The sequence below is a fragment of the Carcharodon carcharias genome, chromosome 19 (genome assembly GCF_017639515.1).
Source record: "Carcharodon carcharias isolate sCarCar2 chromosome 19, sCarCar2.pri, whole genome shotgun sequence".
NCBI lineage: Eukaryota > Metazoa > Chordata > Chondrichthyes > Lamniformes > Lamnidae > Carcharodon > Carcharodon carcharias.
In genome coordinates this window covers 99,426,505-99,446,317 of record NC_054485.1, presented here as the reverse complement: position 1 = coordinate 99,446,317, position 19,813 = coordinate 99,426,505, and the positions used below count along the sequence as shown (strand labels likewise).

Genomic DNA, 19,813 nt, shown 5'->3' with positions numbered 1-19,813 from the left:
GGTTGACTCCTCTCTGAGAGAAGAAATTCCTCCTCATTTCTGTTTTAAATGGGCACCCCCTTACTCTAAGATTATACCCTCTGGTCCTAGAATCTCCCACAAAGGGAAACAACCTCTCAGCATCTATCCTGTCAAGCCCCCTAAGAATCTCATATGTTTCAAAAAGGTTGCCTCTCATTCTTCTAAACTCCAAAGAGTACAACTTACTCAAGCTCTCCTCATAAGAAAATCCCTCCATACCTGAAATCAACCTAGTGAATCCTCTCTGGACTGCCTCCAATGCCAGTATATCTTTCCTTAGATAAGGGGACCAAAACTGTTCACAGCATTCTAGGTGTGGTCTAACTAGTGCCTTTCTATAGTTTTAACAAGGCTTGTCTATTTTTATACTCCAATCCCTTTGAAATAAAAACCAATATTCCATTTGCCTTCCCTAATACCTGTTGAACTTGTATGTTAGCTTTTTTGGATTCATGCACGAGGAACTCCAAATCCCTTTGTGCTGCAGCTTTCTGCAGTCTTTCTCCATTTAAATAATATTCAGCTCCTCTATTCTTCCTGCCAAAGTGCATAACCTCACATTTTCTCACATTATATTCCATCTACTAAGTTTTTGCTCACTCACTTAGCCTTTCTATATCCCTCTGGAGACTCCTTGTGTCATCCTCACCACTTGCCTTCCCAGCTATTTTTGTATCATCCCCAAATTTGGCAATAGGACATTCACTTCCCTCATCTAAGTCACTAATATATATTGTAAATAATTAAGGCCCCAGCACTGATCCCTGTGGCACTCCACTCGTTCCAGATTGTCATCCTGAAAATGCCCCCTTTGTCCCAACTCTCTGTCTTCTACTAATTTGCCAATCCTCTATTCATGCTAATATAATACCCCCAACACCATGGCCTTCATCTTGTTAAGTAGCCTTATATGTGGTACCTTATCGAACGCCTTTTTGAAATCCAAATATATTACACCTACTGGCTCCCCTTTATTTATCCTGCTTGTTATCTCTTCAAAGAATTCTAATAAATTTGTCAAGCATGATTTCCCTTTCATGAAGCCATGCTGATTCTGCTTGATTAGATTATGTAACTCTAAATGCTCTGCTATTACACCCTTTATAATCGACTGTAACATTTTCCCAATGACAGATGTTAAGCTAACAGACCTATAGTTACCTGTTTTTTGTCTCCCTCCCGTCTTGAATAAGGGTGCTACATTGGCAGTTTTCCAATCCTCTGGGATTCTTGGAAGATTACTACCAGTGCATTACTATCTCTGCAGCTATATCCTTTAATATTCTCGGATGCAACCCATCAGGTCCAGGGGACTTATTGGACTTTAGCCCCATTAGTTTCCCTAGTACTTTTTCTCTAGTGATAGTTATTGTATTTATTTCCTCCCACTCTTTTGCACCTTGATTATTTATTATTGGAATGCTGTTAGTGTCTTCTACCGTGAAGACTGATGCAAAGTATTTATTCAGCTCCTCTGCCATTTTCTGGTTCCCCATTATTATTTGCCCAGCCTCATTCTCTAAGGGGCCTATGTTCACTTTGGCTTCTCTCTTCCTTTTTATATATTTAAAGAAGCTTTTCCTGTCCATTTTTATATTACTTGTTAGTTTACCCTCAAAGTTTGTTTTCTTCCTCTTTATTACTTTTTTGGTCATCTTTTGTTGGTTTTTAAAACTTTTTCAATCTTTAGGCTTACCACTTTGCCACATTGTATATCTGTAACAAAAGCAGAGGTTAGGTTAAAACTGTGCCCCTGTGTCTACGTCTCTCTATCTGTCTATGTTCCTTTGTCTCTCTCTGCATATTTATCTTTCCCTGTGTCAATATGTGTATCTATATTCTTGTGTGTGCCTATGTATGTATTCCTGTATATTTTTGTGGACTGTGTATCTGACTATTCCTGCCTCTGTATGTTCCTGTGTCCATGTCTCTGTATTCCTGTTCATTTGAGCCTGTATACATGCCTGTGTATCTGCAAGTTCCTGTCTATATCTGTGTCTGTATATTTATGTGTCTGTACGTTCCTGGGTATTTGGATGTCCTTATGTTCCCTTGTATTTGTGTGTCTCAGTCTCTGCGAATCTGTATGTGTGTACCTATATATATGTGTGTGTGTGTGTCTGTATTCCTATGTCCCTGCATTCTTGTGTAAGGGGGTGTCTGAATCCAAAAGCAATGATTGTTGCCGAATTCTCCAACCTTGCTTGCACATCCATATCACACGTGTCAGCAGCTTGTGAAAGAATTCATTGAATAATTAGGTGTAATTATCCTGCACTCGAGCTGGTGGCAGGTTGGATTCTGGAGGCAGCTTACAGCAATGAGAGAGACAGTCCTTCCAAATAACTGCCATTAAATTCACTTCAATTCCTGCTTTCAGTAACAGCACCCTCCGCATTGCTGACGTGCTCACTCCCTCTCTCTCACTCTCTTGGAATTCCATTCAAGGAATTTTATGAACAGGAGCCCTTTTCTGCAATGCCTCATGTAGGTGTGTGCTCATGATCTGGATGCACTTCTGTCTGTCCATGTGTGTCACCTGGTAGCAATGTTTGTGCGTCTGTCTTTCTGTTTCAATGATTTTATTTTAGTGTGTCTGTTGGTACATTTGTATGTGCATAACGTCACATGTGTAGATGTGCATGCATCTCTAAGTATGTCCATATGCAATATGTGAAGCTCTGCTTCTGGTGTTTGTGCCTGTGTGTTTGTAGGTGTCTCCATGCGCTTGTAGGTACTTCATATTTGTGTGTGCACCTCCGTGCGTTTCTATGTGCCTCTGTGTGTTTGTGTGTGCCTCCACATGTTTGTGTGTGCCTCCATGTGCTTGTGTGTACCCCCGTGTGTTTATGTGTGCCTCCCTGTGCTTGTGTGCACCCCCGTGTGTTTGTGTGTGTCTCTATGTGTGCCTCCATGTGCTTATGTGTCTGTTGCTTGTATGTACCTCTTTGCATTTGTGCGTGCCTCTCTATATTTGTATGTGCCTCTTTGTATTCGTGTGTGCCTCTCTGTATTTGCGTATGCCTCTCTGTATTTGTCTGTGCCTCTTTGTATTTATGTCTCTGTTTGCTTGTATGTGCCTGTTTGTATTTGTGTGTGCCTCCATGCGTTTGTGTGTGTCCAGGTGTTTGCGTATGCCTCTGTGTTTTTGTGTGTGCCTCTGTGTGTTTATGTGTCTCCATGTGTTTGTGTGTGCCTCCCTTTGCTTGTGTGTGCCTCTGTGTAAGCGCACATATTTATCCGTGTGCTTGCAAGTGTTTCTCCATGTATTTGTGCCTTATTGTCCTTATGTGATCAGTGCAGTTAGATTTTTGTGAATTCTCGGAATAATTCCCATAAATTCCTCCCACTGATGGCAGATCGGATATGGACAGCAGGGCTTGGATAGAATTGAATGGCATGTGAGGCAATGGGTATGCCTCCAAGTGTTTGTGTTTGTCTCCGTGTGCGTCTCCATGTGCTTGTGTGGACTTGGACTGGAGGCCATGGGGCTAGCTGGGTCAGGGGTGGAATCATAGAATGGTTACAAGAAGGAGGCCATTCAGCCTGCCGTTCCCGTGCTGGCTCGATGCAAGAGCAACTCACCCAGTCCCACCACCAACCACCCCCCCCACCCCCCAACCGCCTTTTTCCCGTTGCCCTGCAGGCTTTGTTTTCTCTTTGGGTAATCCAGTTCCCTTTTGAAAGCCACGACTGACCCTGCCTCTGCCACACTCTCAGGCAGTGCATTCAGACCCTAAACAGCCACAGCACAAAAACGTTGTCCCCGTCTCACTTCTGCTTCTTTTGCCAGTCACCTTAAACCTGTGAGCTCTGGCTCTCGATCCTTCTGCCAGCGGGGACAGTTTCTGCCCATCTACCCCTGCCCAGACCCAGCATGATTTTGAACGCCTCTATCGAATCTCATCTCAACCTTCCCCTCCTGAAGCTTCTTCCAGCTTCTCCAATCCATCCACGTGCCTGGAGTCCCTCCTCCCTGGTTCTGGTGAATCTTCCCTGCACCCTCTCTCACGCCTCCCCAAAGTGCGGCACCCAGAGCTGGACACCATATTCTAGCTGGGCCCTCGCCAGCGTTTTATAAACAAAAGCAAAAGTACTGCGGACACCGGAAATCTGAAATATAAACGGAAAATGCTGGAAAAACTCAGCAGGCCTGGCAGCCTCTGTGGAGAGAGAGGGAGAGAGAGAGAGAGAGGCAGAGTTAACATTTCGAGTCCGTGTGACTTGTCTTCCGAGCTGGAGTGGAGGAGCTTAAAGTTTCTTTGCTTTGAGCCCTGGATCCAGAATGCACTTTCTCAACCTGCCCTGCAGGTCAAAAGATTTGTGCACGTAATAACCCCCAGAGGTCCCTGGGTTCCTGCACCCTCTTTAGAATGCCTGCTATTTCATATTGCCACTTTCTGTCAGGCCTGAGGCCTTGCCCTCTCTCTGGCACCAGCCAGCTTGCTCCCTCTCTTCCACTGGCTTCCTCGGAGCAGAAGCAACAGCATGGGTAACACGCTCTTGAATTATTTATCCTTGGCCAGTTTCCTTCCTCGGTTTGACATTTGCACAGGATCCATCATGTTTCACACTTCATTCCATCTGTGATCATCCTCACCATCCTGCTTCAACTCTTAAAAAGAATAGCTGTTTGTGAGCACCATTAACTTCTCTAGCTGGACTTCTGTTCCACGTCTCCTCGATGTGGTTAGGGAGAGCACGGGTGGGGTGGGGTTGGTGTGGGGGCGGGGAGGATGAGTTGGGCATGAGAAGGAAGGACAATAGACCCCCCCCCCACCCCCCCCCGCTCCCCATCGAGTCTGAAACCAATTGCCTCAGGCAAAATGTTTCTGGTTCTGCTGTTCAGGGTGGCGATAAATTGGAACCCCACCTTAGTGCTGCGGTTGATATCCATGGGCCAGAGTTTTACAGCCCCATCATGGCGGTGGGGGTGTGGGGGTGGGGGGGGGACTGTAAAATGCGGGCGAGCCATTCTAAGCTCCATTCACTTCGGCGGGACTGTCAAATCCCACTGCCGTAAAATTCCGCCCATGGAAAATGCGCCTTATGTCTGGAAGGAAAAGGCAACAGGGAAGAAAGCCTTTTCTGTTAGGCCCAGTTTAAGGCCTGGTGTGCAGCGTTAAGCTCTGGTCGGTGGCAAGCCTAGGCCTGCCAATTCCAGTGGGACTTTTTTTCCTGCAGGAGTGTTCACATGATTCCCAATTGCTCCAGCCCCCTCCGACTACCCCACCGTTGGTCACCTGACGTGGTCATCCTCATGGTGCCAACTTTCCCACGGCCAATTGGAAAGCCAATTCTTGTTGTAGGGTGTTGGGTTTGGTAGGTCTGAAAAAGGCTTCGTAATCATACGTGGCTTCACTGGAAGCATTTACTGACTATTCAAACTATTTATAAATATGCAATGAAAGGATACAAGCTAGGAGCTGTCTCCATGCTTGCTGGTACACATGGCTCTGTCCAATATTAGACTGAGCTTGGGTGTGGGTCATATGCCCTCTTACATCTCTGCGTGGGGTGGGGGGGGGGGGGCACTGTACTCAGTCCCACATTAACCCTAGATATGCCAGACCCTTATGCTGCAATTCTCAGTCAGACTGGTTTCCAGTCTCCACTATTGTTGTTTCCTTGAAGAGGAAGGACTTGCAGGGCCCTGGACAAAGAGCAAGGGGAGGGGGACAAGTTAGGAAACTCTAGCATAGAGCTGGCACAGGCACAATGGACCAAATGGCCTCTTTCTGTGCTGTGCCGCTCCACGGTGCAGTTGAGCAGTGCCCTCACTGTGCCATCGAGCACTTTTCCAGCTGGGAGGGGGAGCATGTTTAATGAGCTGGAATTGAAACCAAGGCCTGAATTTTTGCTCCCCTGGGTCGGGAGAACAGAGTCAGGACAACTCCCCCCCTCCGCAAACCTGATCTAGAAGAAAGTGTCCCAGAAGCGTCCTCGATTTTCGTTCCGGGGTGGTTGGGGGTCGGGGGGGTGGGGGGGGAGTGTTGGTGAAAGTAGGAGCTGTGGCGGGCAGCCTCAGAGTGAGTGCGGAGGCTGCAGGGCGAGGAGACTAGCTAGGTGAAAGGCCTGCCTCGCTGCACCGGCAACGTGTGGAAACGTTAACTCTGTTTCTCTCTCCGCAGATGCTGCCAGACCTGCTGAGTTTTACCAGCGCTTTCTGTTTTTATTTCAGGTTTCCAGCATCTGCAGTATTTTGCTTTTATGGGAAGCCCCCCCGACCTCCCCGCCCCCCACCCCCACCCCGGCCACACGACCCTCCCCAACCCTTCCCCCATCCCCCCCAATCCTTCCCACCCTCCCCTCCCCACAGCCGTGATTCCCCCGACCCTTCCCCCCACTCACCCCCTACCCTTCCCCCCCCTCCCCCCACCTTACTGGCTACACTTGAGAAAGGATGGATCAGATATTTATTAGCTCTTTGCCCTTTCAAGTGGCTGTGCGCCCTGTGCTATCCTGCGTAAGGTGGTTTGCCTCAGTTGTGTTACGCTCTCTCCCTGTCGACCACGGGCAATGAAGCCCAACCCAAGCTGCATGGACAGCGGCCCACCCTCCCCATAAACACTCAACATCGAGTTCAACAGCTTCACACGTCCAGCCATCACTCTCGTTCTCTCTCTGAAATCCTGGTAAACAGTTAAACCTCCTCGGAGCCAATCTTCCATTTCCACTTTCAGTCTCCATCTCCGCCCTTCCTCAGCCTCCTCACCTTTCCACTGAAAAGCATCTCATCTTTCGATGGGGCACCTCCCAACATTCTGGCTTCAAAAATCGAGTTAAAAAATTTCAGGTCATTCCCGTAAGCTTCTGTTTTTCCAGACAGCAGATGTCCTGCTTTACAAGTTTACACCTCCTCCTCCTGACCCGTCTTGTGTTTCTTTATATGTCCCGTTACCATCTCCTTTCGTCTTGCCCCGTTATCCCTTTTGTGACTTCATCTACCCCTGCCCCCCCGCCCAATACAACAATTTGCATCGATGTGGAGCCACTTTCACAGGAGCTGTTTCCGGAAGAAAAACGATGAGGTCTCAGCACAGATGGTCAAAAGCTTGGTCAAAGGGACAGGTTTTAAGGACTGTCCTATAGGAGGAGAGGGACGTAGAGAGGTGGAGGTGTGGAGGGAGGGAATTCTGGAGCTCAGGGAACTGAAGGCGCGGCCACCTGTGGTGGAGCGATTAAAGTCGTGGATGCCCAAGAGATCAGAAATGGAGGAGGTTTTATAGGATCGAGGAGCTAAAGAAGATCACGGAGATGGGGAGGAGGCACAGCCATAGAAGGATTTGAAAAGAAGGATGAGAAGTTTTAAAAGTACCTTGTACACCATTCTGGCTGGATTTTTATCTTGTTGCACGGGAGTGAATCTGCCGCCAAATGGCTGAATTGATATCCAGGGAGTGTCTACAGCAGGCGGCTGATGCACAATATCAACTTCACACCCAGACTTCAAGTTGAAACTCGACCCCATTGTATAAACAGGACGCGGTTGAACATAAATCTGGACTTAACTAAACGTGAATGTCGATCACTTTTGAACAAAGCACAGAGTGAATAGAGCAGCGAGCACCAGCTTTAAACCAGTCCACGACACCAGCTTTAAACCGGACGCCTGGGACAACGCAGCCCGCTTGATCGGCACCCCATCCACCAACCAGAACATCCACTCCCTCCAGCACCAGCGCACGGTAGCGGCAGTGTGTACCATCTTCAAAATGCGCTGCAGCAACTCACCAAGGCTCCTTCTATGGAACCTTCCCAAAATGAATTAACGAACACCAACCAGGCGGGCAACAGCTTAAAACTGTGCGATTGGACTTTGGAAGCCCAAGTTAGCTATTTACCATTCTTTGTTCATAAAACGCTTGTTTTTTAATAGATGAGCAAATCTATTCGAGAGTGAGGATGGCAAACAGAATATTCCACTTGAAAGTTCATTTTAGTTTTGTCCCTCCTCTCTACATGACCCACAGCTTACAGTGATGGACCCTCATACGTCACCACCCCCCCCCCACCCACCCCCACTTCTTGAGGGTACCGGCTCTGCCCAGCGGTACAGCACCACTGGTCTTGGCATTCTTCCTCCAACTCACTTCCGTGCCCAATCTTCACACATCTACAGGCACCGGTGGGGTTAGTGGTGGTGGTGATGGGGGTGGGGAGAGAGGGAGAACACAGTCACACAAGGATGACATCCAAAATGCATTAACCAGTCCCTTAGCCAAGAAACAGTTAACCACACCATCCCTGACAGAGTGAACTGTGCTGTTCAGATAGATGCAAGGTCGGTGTAGAGTGAGCCGATTTTGGTTAAGGGTGGCAGGGGCCTTGTATCGATGGATGAGAGCAGTGAACAAGGGAAAGGGCATAAGAATAGCCATCAGCTAAGGATCCCAACTTCCGAGCACCCGCCCAACCATTCCCCACAGATATACAGTTGGAAGAAATAAATAGGACCTGCCTCGGCCTTCTCTGGTTCACTCAGTGGGAGGCGGTGGTATAATGATACTGTCACTGGGCTAATATTCCAGGGACCCAGGGTAATGCCCTGCGGACCTGAATTCAAATCTGACCATGACAGATGGTGAAATTTGAATTCAATAAAAATCTGGAATTGAAGGTCTGACGATGACTGTGGAACTATTGCCAATTGTAAAAACCCATCTGGTTCACTGCTGAGGGAAGGAAATGTGCTGCCCTCACCTGGCCTACATGTGACTCCAGACCCAGAGCAACGTGGTTGACTCTTAAATACCCTCTGAGCAAGGGCAGTTAGGGAAGGGCAATAAATGCTGGCCTAACCAGCGACGCCCACATCCCCATGAATGAATAAAAATAAACTCAAGTGCAGACGCTTGCACCGAAACCACCTGATAACCCCACCCTGAGAATGACAGCAACCAGGAGCAGTGGTGGTGGCGAAGCCTGAGTTGCCATGCCAAGAATGCCCAGCTAAGAGGAAGACCCGGGCAAAGTGGCACCGCTCGCCTCCACACCGGCACCAAGAGAGACGGAGGGCAGGAGGGAAAGGCGAGGGGGTCAGGAGAGGACAGAAGCAATGGCCCGAGCACCACGTGGTGAATTGCTTACCGTGATCAGCGTGCCTCCCTTCCACCGGGACGCTGACTGTCCGGCGAAGCAACTTGGTCCTCGAGGAAGGCTCGTGCCTTCTTTCCCGAAGCAATAACGGGTGGACCTGCAAAACAGAGGGAGAGTCAGGGAAGGAAAAAGGGAGACAAACCTGTAGGTACATGTTCAAAGCGATTTCATATGGAGAACTTGTGGACTCCTAGATATAGAGTAAACCTTCCTCTACACTGTCCCCATCAAACACTCCCAGGGCAGGTACAGCACGGGTTAGATACAGAGTAAAGCTCCCTCTACACTGTCCCATCAAACACTCCCAGGACAGGTACAGCATGGGTTAGATACAGAATAAAGCTCCCTCTACACTGTCCCCATCAAACACTCCCAGGGCAGGTACAGCATGGGGTTAGATACAAAGTAAAGCTCCCTCTACACTGTCCCCATCAAACACTCCCAGGACAGGTACAGCACGGGGTTAGATACAGAGTAAAGCTCCCTCTACACTGTCCCATCAAACACTCCCAGGACAGGTACAGCATGGGTTAGATACAGAATAAAGCTCCCTCTACACTGTCCCCATCAAACACTCCCAGGGCAGGTACAGCACGGGGTTAGATATAGAGTAAAGCTCCTTCTGCACTGTCCCCATCAAACACTCCCAGGACAGGTACAGCACAGGGTTAGATACAGAGTAAAGCTCCCTCTACGTTGTCCCATCAAACACTCCCAGGACACATAAAGCACGGGGTTAGATACAGAGTACAGATCGCTTTACACTGTCCCCATCAAACACTCCCAGGACACATAAAGCACGGGGTTCCTTACAGAGTACTGATCGCTTTACACTGTCCTATCTGGGGTAAAACTGTCACAAATCTACTGAACACTGCCAATATCTGATGTATAACTCTGAATAACTAGTATATACTTTGTGCCCAGCAAGGCATGAATAGAAGATCAATAATAGTCAGAAATCTAAGGGGGCTCATGACAGTGAGTATGATGGCAAGATGTAGTGACAGGGGAGGCAAGCTGAGAAATTACAGAAGATTGTCAGATTTGATAAAAGTCTTCTCTCTCTTTCTCACACACACACTCTCTCTCTCTCTCTCTCTCTCTCTCTCCCTACCCCTCTTTCTCATGCCTCTGAAGTGACATATACCAGAGATGTGCCAACCCCCTTTGGAATGTGTTTGAGGTCTTGTCCCTTCTCCAGCCCCATAATCCTCTGAGGGTTCTGCGCACCTCCTGTAGGCCTTTCCTGATTTCGATTGTCCCATCAGTGACTGCTGTGCCATCAGCTGCCAAGGCTCAAAGCTCTGGAATCCCCTGGAATCCGCCTATCTCTCTCTCTCTCTCTCTTCCTTCAAAGCCCTCCTTCCAACCAACCTCCCATGAGCAAGCTTTTGCTCGCTTGTCCTGATATCTCTTTATGTGCCTCGGTATTAATTCCTCATCCGGTTTATGCTCCTGCGTAGCCTCTTTGGTCGTTTTGCCACACTAAAGGAGCCATATAAATGCAAGTTGTTGTTGTTGGTGGCCTGTGACCCAGCCTTAGTCAACACACGGAGGTGAAGGGAGGCGCAGAGTTGGGTGCTTCCCCCATGTATCTTTTAAGACACCCCCCAGTGATGTTCCCTAAAAAAACCCCTCACATTTATACAGCGTCCCTCATGACCCCAGGACGGCCCAAAGTATTTTACAGCCACTTCATTAGTTTTTTTTGAAGTGTCATCACTGTTGTAACGTGGGGAAACGTGACAACCCAGACTGTGCACAGTAACATCCCACAATTAGCAATGCCACGAGTGACAGGTTCATCCGTCTTTTTTTTCCCTGAGCCACACTGGTTGAAAGAGGCATTTGGCTCTGCCAGGGCCAAGACGTGCCTCAAGGGTTAAACTGCAGGCGGAGATTGTTGTGACTGCCTCTTGCAGTGGGCCCTGTTGCCTGCAGTCGAATGATTTATGAGGCGAGGGGTCAGCGCTGCTGGCTCTGTAATTGCAGTCATTATCCCCCTAAAATTACGCTTGATGAGGGACAAGTGGAACTAGGGACCACACAAGATGCACTCCACTAGCCTGGAGTCACTGCGGCCCGGGTGGGCTGGTAGACAGTGAGAGTTCACAGGCTAGCTGACAAGTGTTCTCCCACCAGAGAAAGAGAGAGGGAGAGAAAGAGAGGGAGAGAGAGAGAAAGAGAGAGCAAGTACAGGAGAGAGAGAGAGAGAGAAAATAAAGAGGATCAGGTTTCCCAGGAGACTCCATGGCAACGCCGTCCAATTCAGGCACATCCCACACTCGCTGCCCAGTTGTACTCATAGCGCCACCGCCCCCCATGGCCCAGCTGGTAACTGCATGGCTTCTTGTCCTCACAGGTGGGGAAGGGAACCTGGACTCCACCAGCTTGCATTTATCCCGTGCCCTGAGGGCATGAAACACATTGCTCAGGTGCTGCACAGGAACATTATCAGACAAAATTTGACAATGAGCCATAGGAAAGAAGTGCACCTATATAGCGCTAGCATGACCCCCAAGACAACATTTTGATTTAGGTTAGATAAGTTTCCTTTAAGATTTTTTGCCTTTTGGTTGCAGTGTCCCTTTAAGGGGCTATCCCCTTAACTTGATTTGTTAAATTTGACCGTTAGTTTTATTGGTCACGATTTCAGGGTGTTCCAATGCACTTCACAACCAGTCGAGTACTTTCTGAATTGCTGTAACGCCAGTAAACACAACAGCCAGAAAGCTCCCACCGACAGCAATAAATGACTTACGCGATCATGTTTATGTTTAATGATATCGGGCGAGGTGTAAATATTGACCAGAGCTGCCTGCTTTTCTTTAGAATGGTGGCTATGGGATCTTTTACACTTGTGTGAAAGGGCAGACAGAGCCTGGGAGTAAAGGTTCATCTGAAAGTCACCACTTCTGATAATGGTGCACCCCCTCAGAGCTGCACCTGGCGTCTCAGTCTAGCTCAGTCTCCTTAAACTCGCCTCACTTCCTCCAAATAAAAGGTGTGGTTATGGGTACCCATATGGACCCCAGTTATGCCTGTCTCTTTATGGGGTATGTGGAACATTCCTTGTTCCAGTCCTACTCAGGCCCCCTCCCACAACTCTTTCTCCGGTAAATCGATGATTACTTCAGTGCTGCTTCATGCTCTTGTCTGGACCTGGAAACATTCATTAATTTTACTTCCAATTTCTACCCCTCCATCATTTTCACATGGTCCATCACTGACACTTTCCTTCCCTTCCTTGACCTCTCTGTCTCAGTTTCTGGTGATAGCCTGTCCACCAATATCCATTACAAGCCTAAATATAAAAACAAAAAAACTGCGGATGCTGGAAATCCAAAACAAAAACAGAATTACCTGGAAAAACTCAGCAGGTCTGGCAGCATCGGCGGAGAAGAAAAGAGTTGACGTTTCGAGTCCTCATGACCCTTCGACAGAACTTGAGTTTGAGTCCAAGAAAGAGTTGAAATATAAGCTGGTTTAAGGTGTGTGTGTGGGGGGCGGAGAGATAGAGAGAGAGAGAGGTGGAGGGGGGGTGGTGGTGTGGTTGTAGGGACAAACAAGCAGTGATAGAAGCAGATCATCAAAAGATGTCAACGACAATAGTACAATAGAACACATAGGTGTTAAAGTTAAAGTTGGTGATATTATCTAAACGAATGTGCTAATTAAGAATGGATGGTAGGGCACTCAAGGTATAGCTCTGGTGGGGTTTTTTTTTATTTTTTTAAATTTGTTTTAAATAATGGAAATAGGTGGGAAAAGGAAAATCTTTATAATTTATTGGAAAAAAAAAGAAGGGGGAAACAGAAAGGGGGTGGGGATGGGGGAGGGAGCTCACGACCTAAAGTTGTTGAATTCAATATTCAGTCCGGAAGGCTGTAAAGTGCCTAGTGGGAAGATGAGGTGTTGAAGCCCAACGCAAACTGGAGGAACAACACCTCATCTTCCGACTAGGCACTTTACAGCCTTCCGGACTGAATATTGAATTCAACAACTTTAGGTCGTGAGTTCCCTCCCCCATCCCCACCCCCTTTCTGTTTCCCCCTTCCTTTTTTTTCCAATAAATTATAAAGATTTTCCTTTTCCCACCTATTTCCATTATTTAAAACAAAATAAAAAAAAAAAACCCACCAGAGCTATACCTTGAGTGCCCTACCATCCATTCTTAATTAGCACATTCGTTTAGATAATATCACCAACTTGAACTTGTTCTATTGTACTATTGTCGTTGACATCTTTTGATGATCTGCTTCTATCACTGCTTGTTTGTCCCTACAACCACACCCCCCCCCTCCACCTCTCTCTCTCTCTATCTCTCCGCCCCCCACACACACACCTTAAACCAGCTTATATTTCAACTCTTTCTTGGACTCGAACTCAAGTTCTGTCGAAGGGTCATGAGGACTCGAAACGTTAACTCTTTTCTTCTCTGCCAATGCTGCCAGACCTGCTGAGTTTTTCCAGGTAATTTTGTCCATTACAAGCCTACCCACTCCCACAGCTACCTCGACTACAGCTCCTCACACCCCGCTTCCTGTAAGGACTCCATCCCATTCTCTCAGTTCCTTCGCCTCCATCGCATCTGTTCTGATGATGCTACCTTCAAAAACAGTTCCTCTGACATGTCTTCCTTCTTCCTTAACCGAGATTTTCCACCCACGGTGGTTGACAGGGCCCTCAACCGTGTCCGGCCCATCTCCCGCACATCCGCCCTCATGCCTTCTCCTCCCTCCCAGAAACATGATAGGGTCCCCCTTGTCCTCACTTATCACCCCACCAGCCTCCGCATTCAAAGGATCATCCTCTGCCATTTCCGCCAACTCCAGCATGATGCCACCACCAAACATATCTTCCCTTCATCCCCCTGGTGGCATTTCACAGGGATTGTTCCCTCCAGGACACCCTGGTCCACTCCTCCACCACCCCCTGCACCTCAACCCCCTCCCACGGCACCTTCCCATGCAATTGCAGCGCTTCACTTGCACTTCCCTCAATTTAGTCTACTGCATTTGCTGCTCCCAATGCGGTTTCCTCTACATTGGAGAGACCAAACGCAGACTGAGTGACCGCTTTGTGGAACACCTTCAGTCTGTGCGCAAGCATGACCCAGACCTACCTGTCGCTTGCCATTTCAACACACCACCCTGCTCTCATGCCCACATGTCCGTCCTTGGCCTGCTGCAATGTTCCAGTGAAGCTCAACGCAAATTGGAGGAACAGAACCTCATCTTCCGACTAGGCACTTTACAGCCTTCCGGACTGAATATTGAGTTTAACAACTTTAGATCATGAACTCTCTCCTCCATCCCCACCCCCTTTCTGATCCCCCTTTTTTCTAATAATTTATATATTTTTAAAAATATTTTTCTTTTCCCACCTATTTCTATTATTATTTTAAAATTTATTCCCTCCATTGTTTTATCTCCACCTTTTAGCCCATTTCAATCCCTTCCCCCAACCCCACCCCTACCAGGGCCATCCGTCACTCGCTCGCCCTGCTTTCTACCCTTAATGTCACCGTTAGCACACCTTTTAGCTAATATCACCACCGTCAACACCCCTTTTGTCTATGACATCTTTGGCAATCTCTCCTTTGCCTCCACCTATCACTGGCCCTCTATCCAGCTCTACCTGTCCCACCCTCCTCAACCAGTTTATATTTCACCTCATTTCTATTTAGTTCTGATGAAGAGTCATACGGACACAAAACGTTAACTGTATTCCTCTCCGCAGATGCTGCCAGACCTGCTGAGCTTTTCCAACTACTTTCGTTTTTATTTCAGATTTTCAGCACCCGCAGTATTTTGCTTTTATCTCAGCCTAGCTCACCCGCCGGAGTCTCTGGAGTGAGACTTGAACCCACAACCTTCTGAGTGAGCCGCCAGAGTGCTGCCCACTGAGCCAAGGCAGACACATAGGGGTGGCTACGAGCTTAAGGTGTGGTTTTTAAGGGATGTCATAGAGGAGGAGATTCAGGGAATTGCAGCACTTGCGCCCTAGGTATTTGAAGGCACAGACATCGCCAGCAGGGGCAGATCTGTAAGCGGCTAGAGTTGGAGGTGCACAGGGATCTTGAAGGAATATGGGACTGGGGGTGGAGGTTAGAGAGAAAGGCGGGGGGGGGGGGGAGGTGGTGGTGGTGGTGGGGGTGGGGGGGGATGCCATGGGAGGGGTTAGAAAACGAGGTTGAGAATTTTAGAAGCGCCGCGTTGCTGGAGCAGGAGCTAATGTGGGTCAGCGAGGGTGGGAGGGGTGACGGAACCTGGTGTGACTTGGGAGAAAGGCCATAAATATTCTAATTGCTGATGATTTTAAAAACAGGCAGACTCAATTAAGCGTGACAGGCCCATCCCTTTCCCTTGGATCAAGCCCACCCTCTGACCATGGCCCTCAATCCCTCCCTGCTCCGGAACAGCATTGTTCCGTGTCAAACAGATTCACACGTCAATCCCAATGGATCCAACTAATCCTTGGTCTGGAATTTGCCCCCCTCTTCCAACTTTCCCTCAGGTCTAGCCGGTATCAGAGTCTAGCACTGCAGTGAATTATTTCCCTTAACCAGCTCCCACCATCAATATCTCCAAGGTTCCCCATTTGACCGTTTTAAACTCTCTTCACAGGATTGTAATGTACTTCCTATGATTAGGTGACCAGAACTGAACAAAGTAGGGCAGATCAGAAATAATTAATGATTTAATAAGCAAAGGTACCTGCAGTGATAATGAGACTCTGCTGCATCATTAGGTAAGCCCTTGGCCTACCTTTACTGGCTCTGCCTCTGGGCCTGAGTCCATCGCTCTATCCTGTGAATTTCTGGGGAGGTAGAGTTGCTCCTTTTCCCCCCTTCTTGTCCTCCACCGTGAGAAAGCTACAAGGAGCCCAGGGTTAGCCCACAGCAAGTGGAAGGGTCTCTACCGAAACAAAGTCCCGAGGTTTTTCCTTTTCGCTGGGCTGTGGGGAGGTCCCCAGAAAGCCAGGCCTCTGCTTGGCAAGCAGCCAACTCCCCCCCCCCCACCCCCCCCAATCCTATTGTAGCTTGTCACAGCTTCATGAGTGGCCAAGCACTCAGACGACCGACATCTCTTCAGTCCCAGCAGAGGCACTGGGAGCAGTAGCCACTGAAGTACTCAGAGCAGCCACGATGGAGGCGGCCCTGAGTCCAAGTGGGGTCCGGGGTCAATCGGGGAGACCCCAGCGAGGGTAAGGGGCTGGTCGTCCCGTGGGGGCAGCCCATGGAAGGTCCTCCGCAGGCCAAAGGGTGCCCGATCACAATGGTACCCCCACTCTGCCCAACTCATGAGCCTGCAGGCAAAGTTCCCTTCACCTAACCGCAAACCCGCTCCACCCCAACCCCCCACCCTGCCTGCCAGTGGTAAAATACCAACAGCAGAAAGAGGCTCTCGAATGGCCATTAATTGGTGACTTAACGGCCTCAATTGGCCAAAGGGCAGGTGGGCCACCCACCACCTCCTTATACCCGCCACCCACCCCCCCACCCTCGCCACTGACAAAATACCAGGGAGTTGAGAAAGGTGATAGAATGGGAGCACCCACCATTCCATCCGATCTTGCCCTCCCCCTGCCTCCCTTGGTGCAAAATTCCAGCTCGAATAGTAAAAATCCCACCAATTTGAGAAATCAAATTCAGCTTAAGACGAAAATAAAATCTGGAAAGGCCAAGTGAGTGGATGTGAATGCAAAGCTGTTGAACAGTCTTTGATAGATAAAGAACCTAGTTCTCCGATCTCCCTTTTGGAGGGGGGGCGGGGAAGGAAGCAAAGCCGGCATCCTTACCTGGTCTGGTCGGGCCATGAGTTTCAGTCTCAGGCCAACGCCGCTGGCTCTTAGCTGCCCTCCGGAGTGATCGAGGGAGCCGCACGGCTGCATCGACCATCACCGCGCAGCGGGTCAGGAAGCTGGCTGCCCACCACCGCCACCTTCTGTGGATGGGTATCACAGGTCAACCCTGCCAGCGGTGCCCACAACCCGACAACGAGTAACGCAATAAAAGCTGCCCTCGGCCCACCGTCGGCTGGCATTGCTTCCTCGTTCCCCTCTCCCACACCCACCACCACCCCCCCAACACCCCACTCAGCCGCACCCGCCCGCTTCCCCATCCCCCTCCCGCCCACCTACCTCTTCCTCGTCTAACATAAGAAGCTGATTTCCGGAGATGACGCAGAATTTCGGATTCCAGACGGGGCGGTCGTAGGGTAACTGATTGTAGGAGATTCGATGGGTAGGTGGTCCTCGCACATCTGCAAGAAGAGGTGACATACAGTTATTAGCTCCGCTGGAAGGGTACTTCAATCATTCTTAATGCCCCCATGATTGGCTCCTCTCTTCCCTTCCCTTCCCCTCCTCCTGAGGTGTCACTATTATCAAGAAGAGCAGGGGAGTTCTCCCCGGCATCCTGGCCAATATTTACCCCTCAACCAATGTCACAAAAGGAAAGTTACCTGGCCAGCATCTCACTGCTGTTTGTCAGAGCTTGCTGCGTGCAAATTGGGTGACGCATTTCCTACATTATAGCAGCGACTGTACTTCAAAAAGCACCTGAAAGCTTTCAAAACCCTTGGGACGTGGAAGGGTCGTGGAAATAGCTACATAAACGCTCGCCTGCTCTTAAACTGCAAGACCAATCGAATGTTTCCAACATTTTCCATCTTTATTTTAGACCAGTGGAAAATTTCAGTAAAGCTGAGGCCCTGCCTGCCCTTTCAGGTGGGCACTCCCAGAGCCCCCTTTTTGCCCCCCCCATGCCCCCACCCCCACCACCACCACCGCCACCCTCCCTCCACACCGGTGTCCTGGCCAAAATGTATCCCTCAACCACACCGTTAAAAACAGATTCTCTGGTCTTTCATTTGGCTGGTGTTTGTGAGAACTTGCTGTGCGGAACACTGGCTGCCATGATTTCTGCCATGAAGCAGTGACTATGCGTCAACAAGTACTTCAGTGTCTGGGCAGCACTTTGGGACATCTTTCTTTCTTTTCGTCCCTTCGTAGCCTGGACTTATTCTTTCTCTTTCATTGTTGCCCTCCTCTCCTCCCTATTGCTCAGTGGGAAACTTCCCTTGTGAAGCGGCCCACAACTGTCTTGGCGTTTTGGGGGATGCCATTCCCCGCGGTCTTACTCTGGAGCACAATGGGGCAGCTCTTCTTGGTAGGAGGAGTAAGGAGTAATTTATGTCTTGGGGAAAAGGAATCTAAATAGGGTAGGGGAGCAAAGAGATCTGGGAATACGCCAACATTAAACTCCCATAACTGTGACGCAAGTGGTTGATCAATGTGAACAAAGGACAGTGATTCTTTTCTGAAGAAACCGTTACAATAATGAGGAGGGAACGGTAACGTGAAGCAGAACCTTGGCTGGACCACACTCGGACGCAGTCCTGTTTAGTAGCACTGGAGATGGGCAAAGACAAGATTAACAGCAACACTTCCAGAACTGGGAAGATGCGTCAATCAGGAAAGGTTCAACAGGAAGTGAGGGGGGGGTGGGTGGGCCTCCTCTCTGGGAAAGAGCAGGCTGAGGGACATGACAGTATAGAGGTCTTTAAAATACTGCAGGTCTGTTCGAGCGGATGGCGAGGGGATGTTTCCACTTGTGGGTGAGACCACAGCGAGCGGAGCTGGGCAGGGGGGTGGGTGGGTTGTTGGGGTGGGGGGGGGGGTGCTGGGCGCTGGTGGGGGAGGTGGTGAGAATGGTGGGAAATATCAAAATGGCCAGTGACAGTTGGAGTGGAGAATGTGGAATGAACTGCTTTCCACAGAAAGCGGCGAGGAGGTGGAACTCACTGTGGAGTGGAGTGGATGAAGCATAAAGCATTGACGGAAAGGGGAGGGTGGAATAGAGAGTTAGGCAGGCAGGGTGAGTAAGGAAACTGGAGCGGGAGCAGGCTCATGTGGAGTCTAAACACCGGTAATGATCGGAGGGACTGAACAGCCTGATTCTGCAGTTTGAATTCAGTGAAGCTCTCATCCGCTGTTGGTCTTCATGTCCAACTTATCTTGTAATCTCTGAGTTGCTTCTTCTAAATGCCCTGAAGTTTCTGAGTCATTTGTGTAAGTGAAACATAGTTGTGGTGGGGATATGGAGGACTGGGATACCCCACTCAGTAATTTGATCCACACAGCCATTACTTTGCATGGGCGCAAAACCCAGTAAACAAAAACACCAAAACCTCATACAGCGACCATACAGTCGCACTGAGCATTAGTGTTCAGTCACCACCATCGTTAGATGTTTTCACAGTGCAGCCTCTCTTCTTCACCCCACTCCTGTGGTGCTGACTCTCACAGAAGGCCAAATGCCAGTGACCCCCGGCTGCCCTCTGGTAGCTCACCCAGCTGGTCATTCCCCCCTGGCTAAACTGTGAATGTGTGTAGTTGGTACCCCAATCCTGGCTCTGTCCTTTCTCCTCACTCTTTATCATCAGGAGGCTGGAATGTGAAGGGGTGGAAGCTACGCTACAGTTGGATAAGGCCTTGGTTAGGCCTCATTCAGTTTTGGACAATCCACCTTTGTCACGATATATTGGCCTTAGAGGGAGCACGGCACAGATTCATTAGAATGGGCTGACCGGGTTAAATTACAATGACAAACCTGAACAGATTAGGCATGCATTCCCTTGAATGAAGGAGATTAAGGAACAATGTAATTGAAGTGTTTAAGATG

The 19,813-nt window shown here is 49.0% G+C and overlaps 1 protein-coding gene across 2 annotated transcripts in view; it reads right to left on the bottom strand.

Moving 5' to 3' along the window:
- LOC121291651 (ras/Rap GTPase-activating protein SynGAP-like) overlaps positions 1-17,314 on the bottom strand; it is a 718,122-nt gene extending 700,808 nt beyond the window's left edge. For both annotated transcript variants that reach the window (XM_041213126.1, XM_041213127.1), the window contains exons 1-2: positions 17,269-17,314; positions 9,112-9,217 (exon numbers count right to left, since the gene is read on the bottom strand). In XM_041213126.1, the coding sequence (XP_041069060.1) occupies positions 9,112-9,217; positions 17,269-17,286 (124 nt within the window). In that variant the 5' untranslated portion in view covers positions 17,287-17,314. The remainder of the gene's footprint in view (positions 1-9,111; positions 9,218-17,268) is intronic.
- Between the last annotated feature and the right edge of the window lie 2,499 nt (positions 17,315-19,813).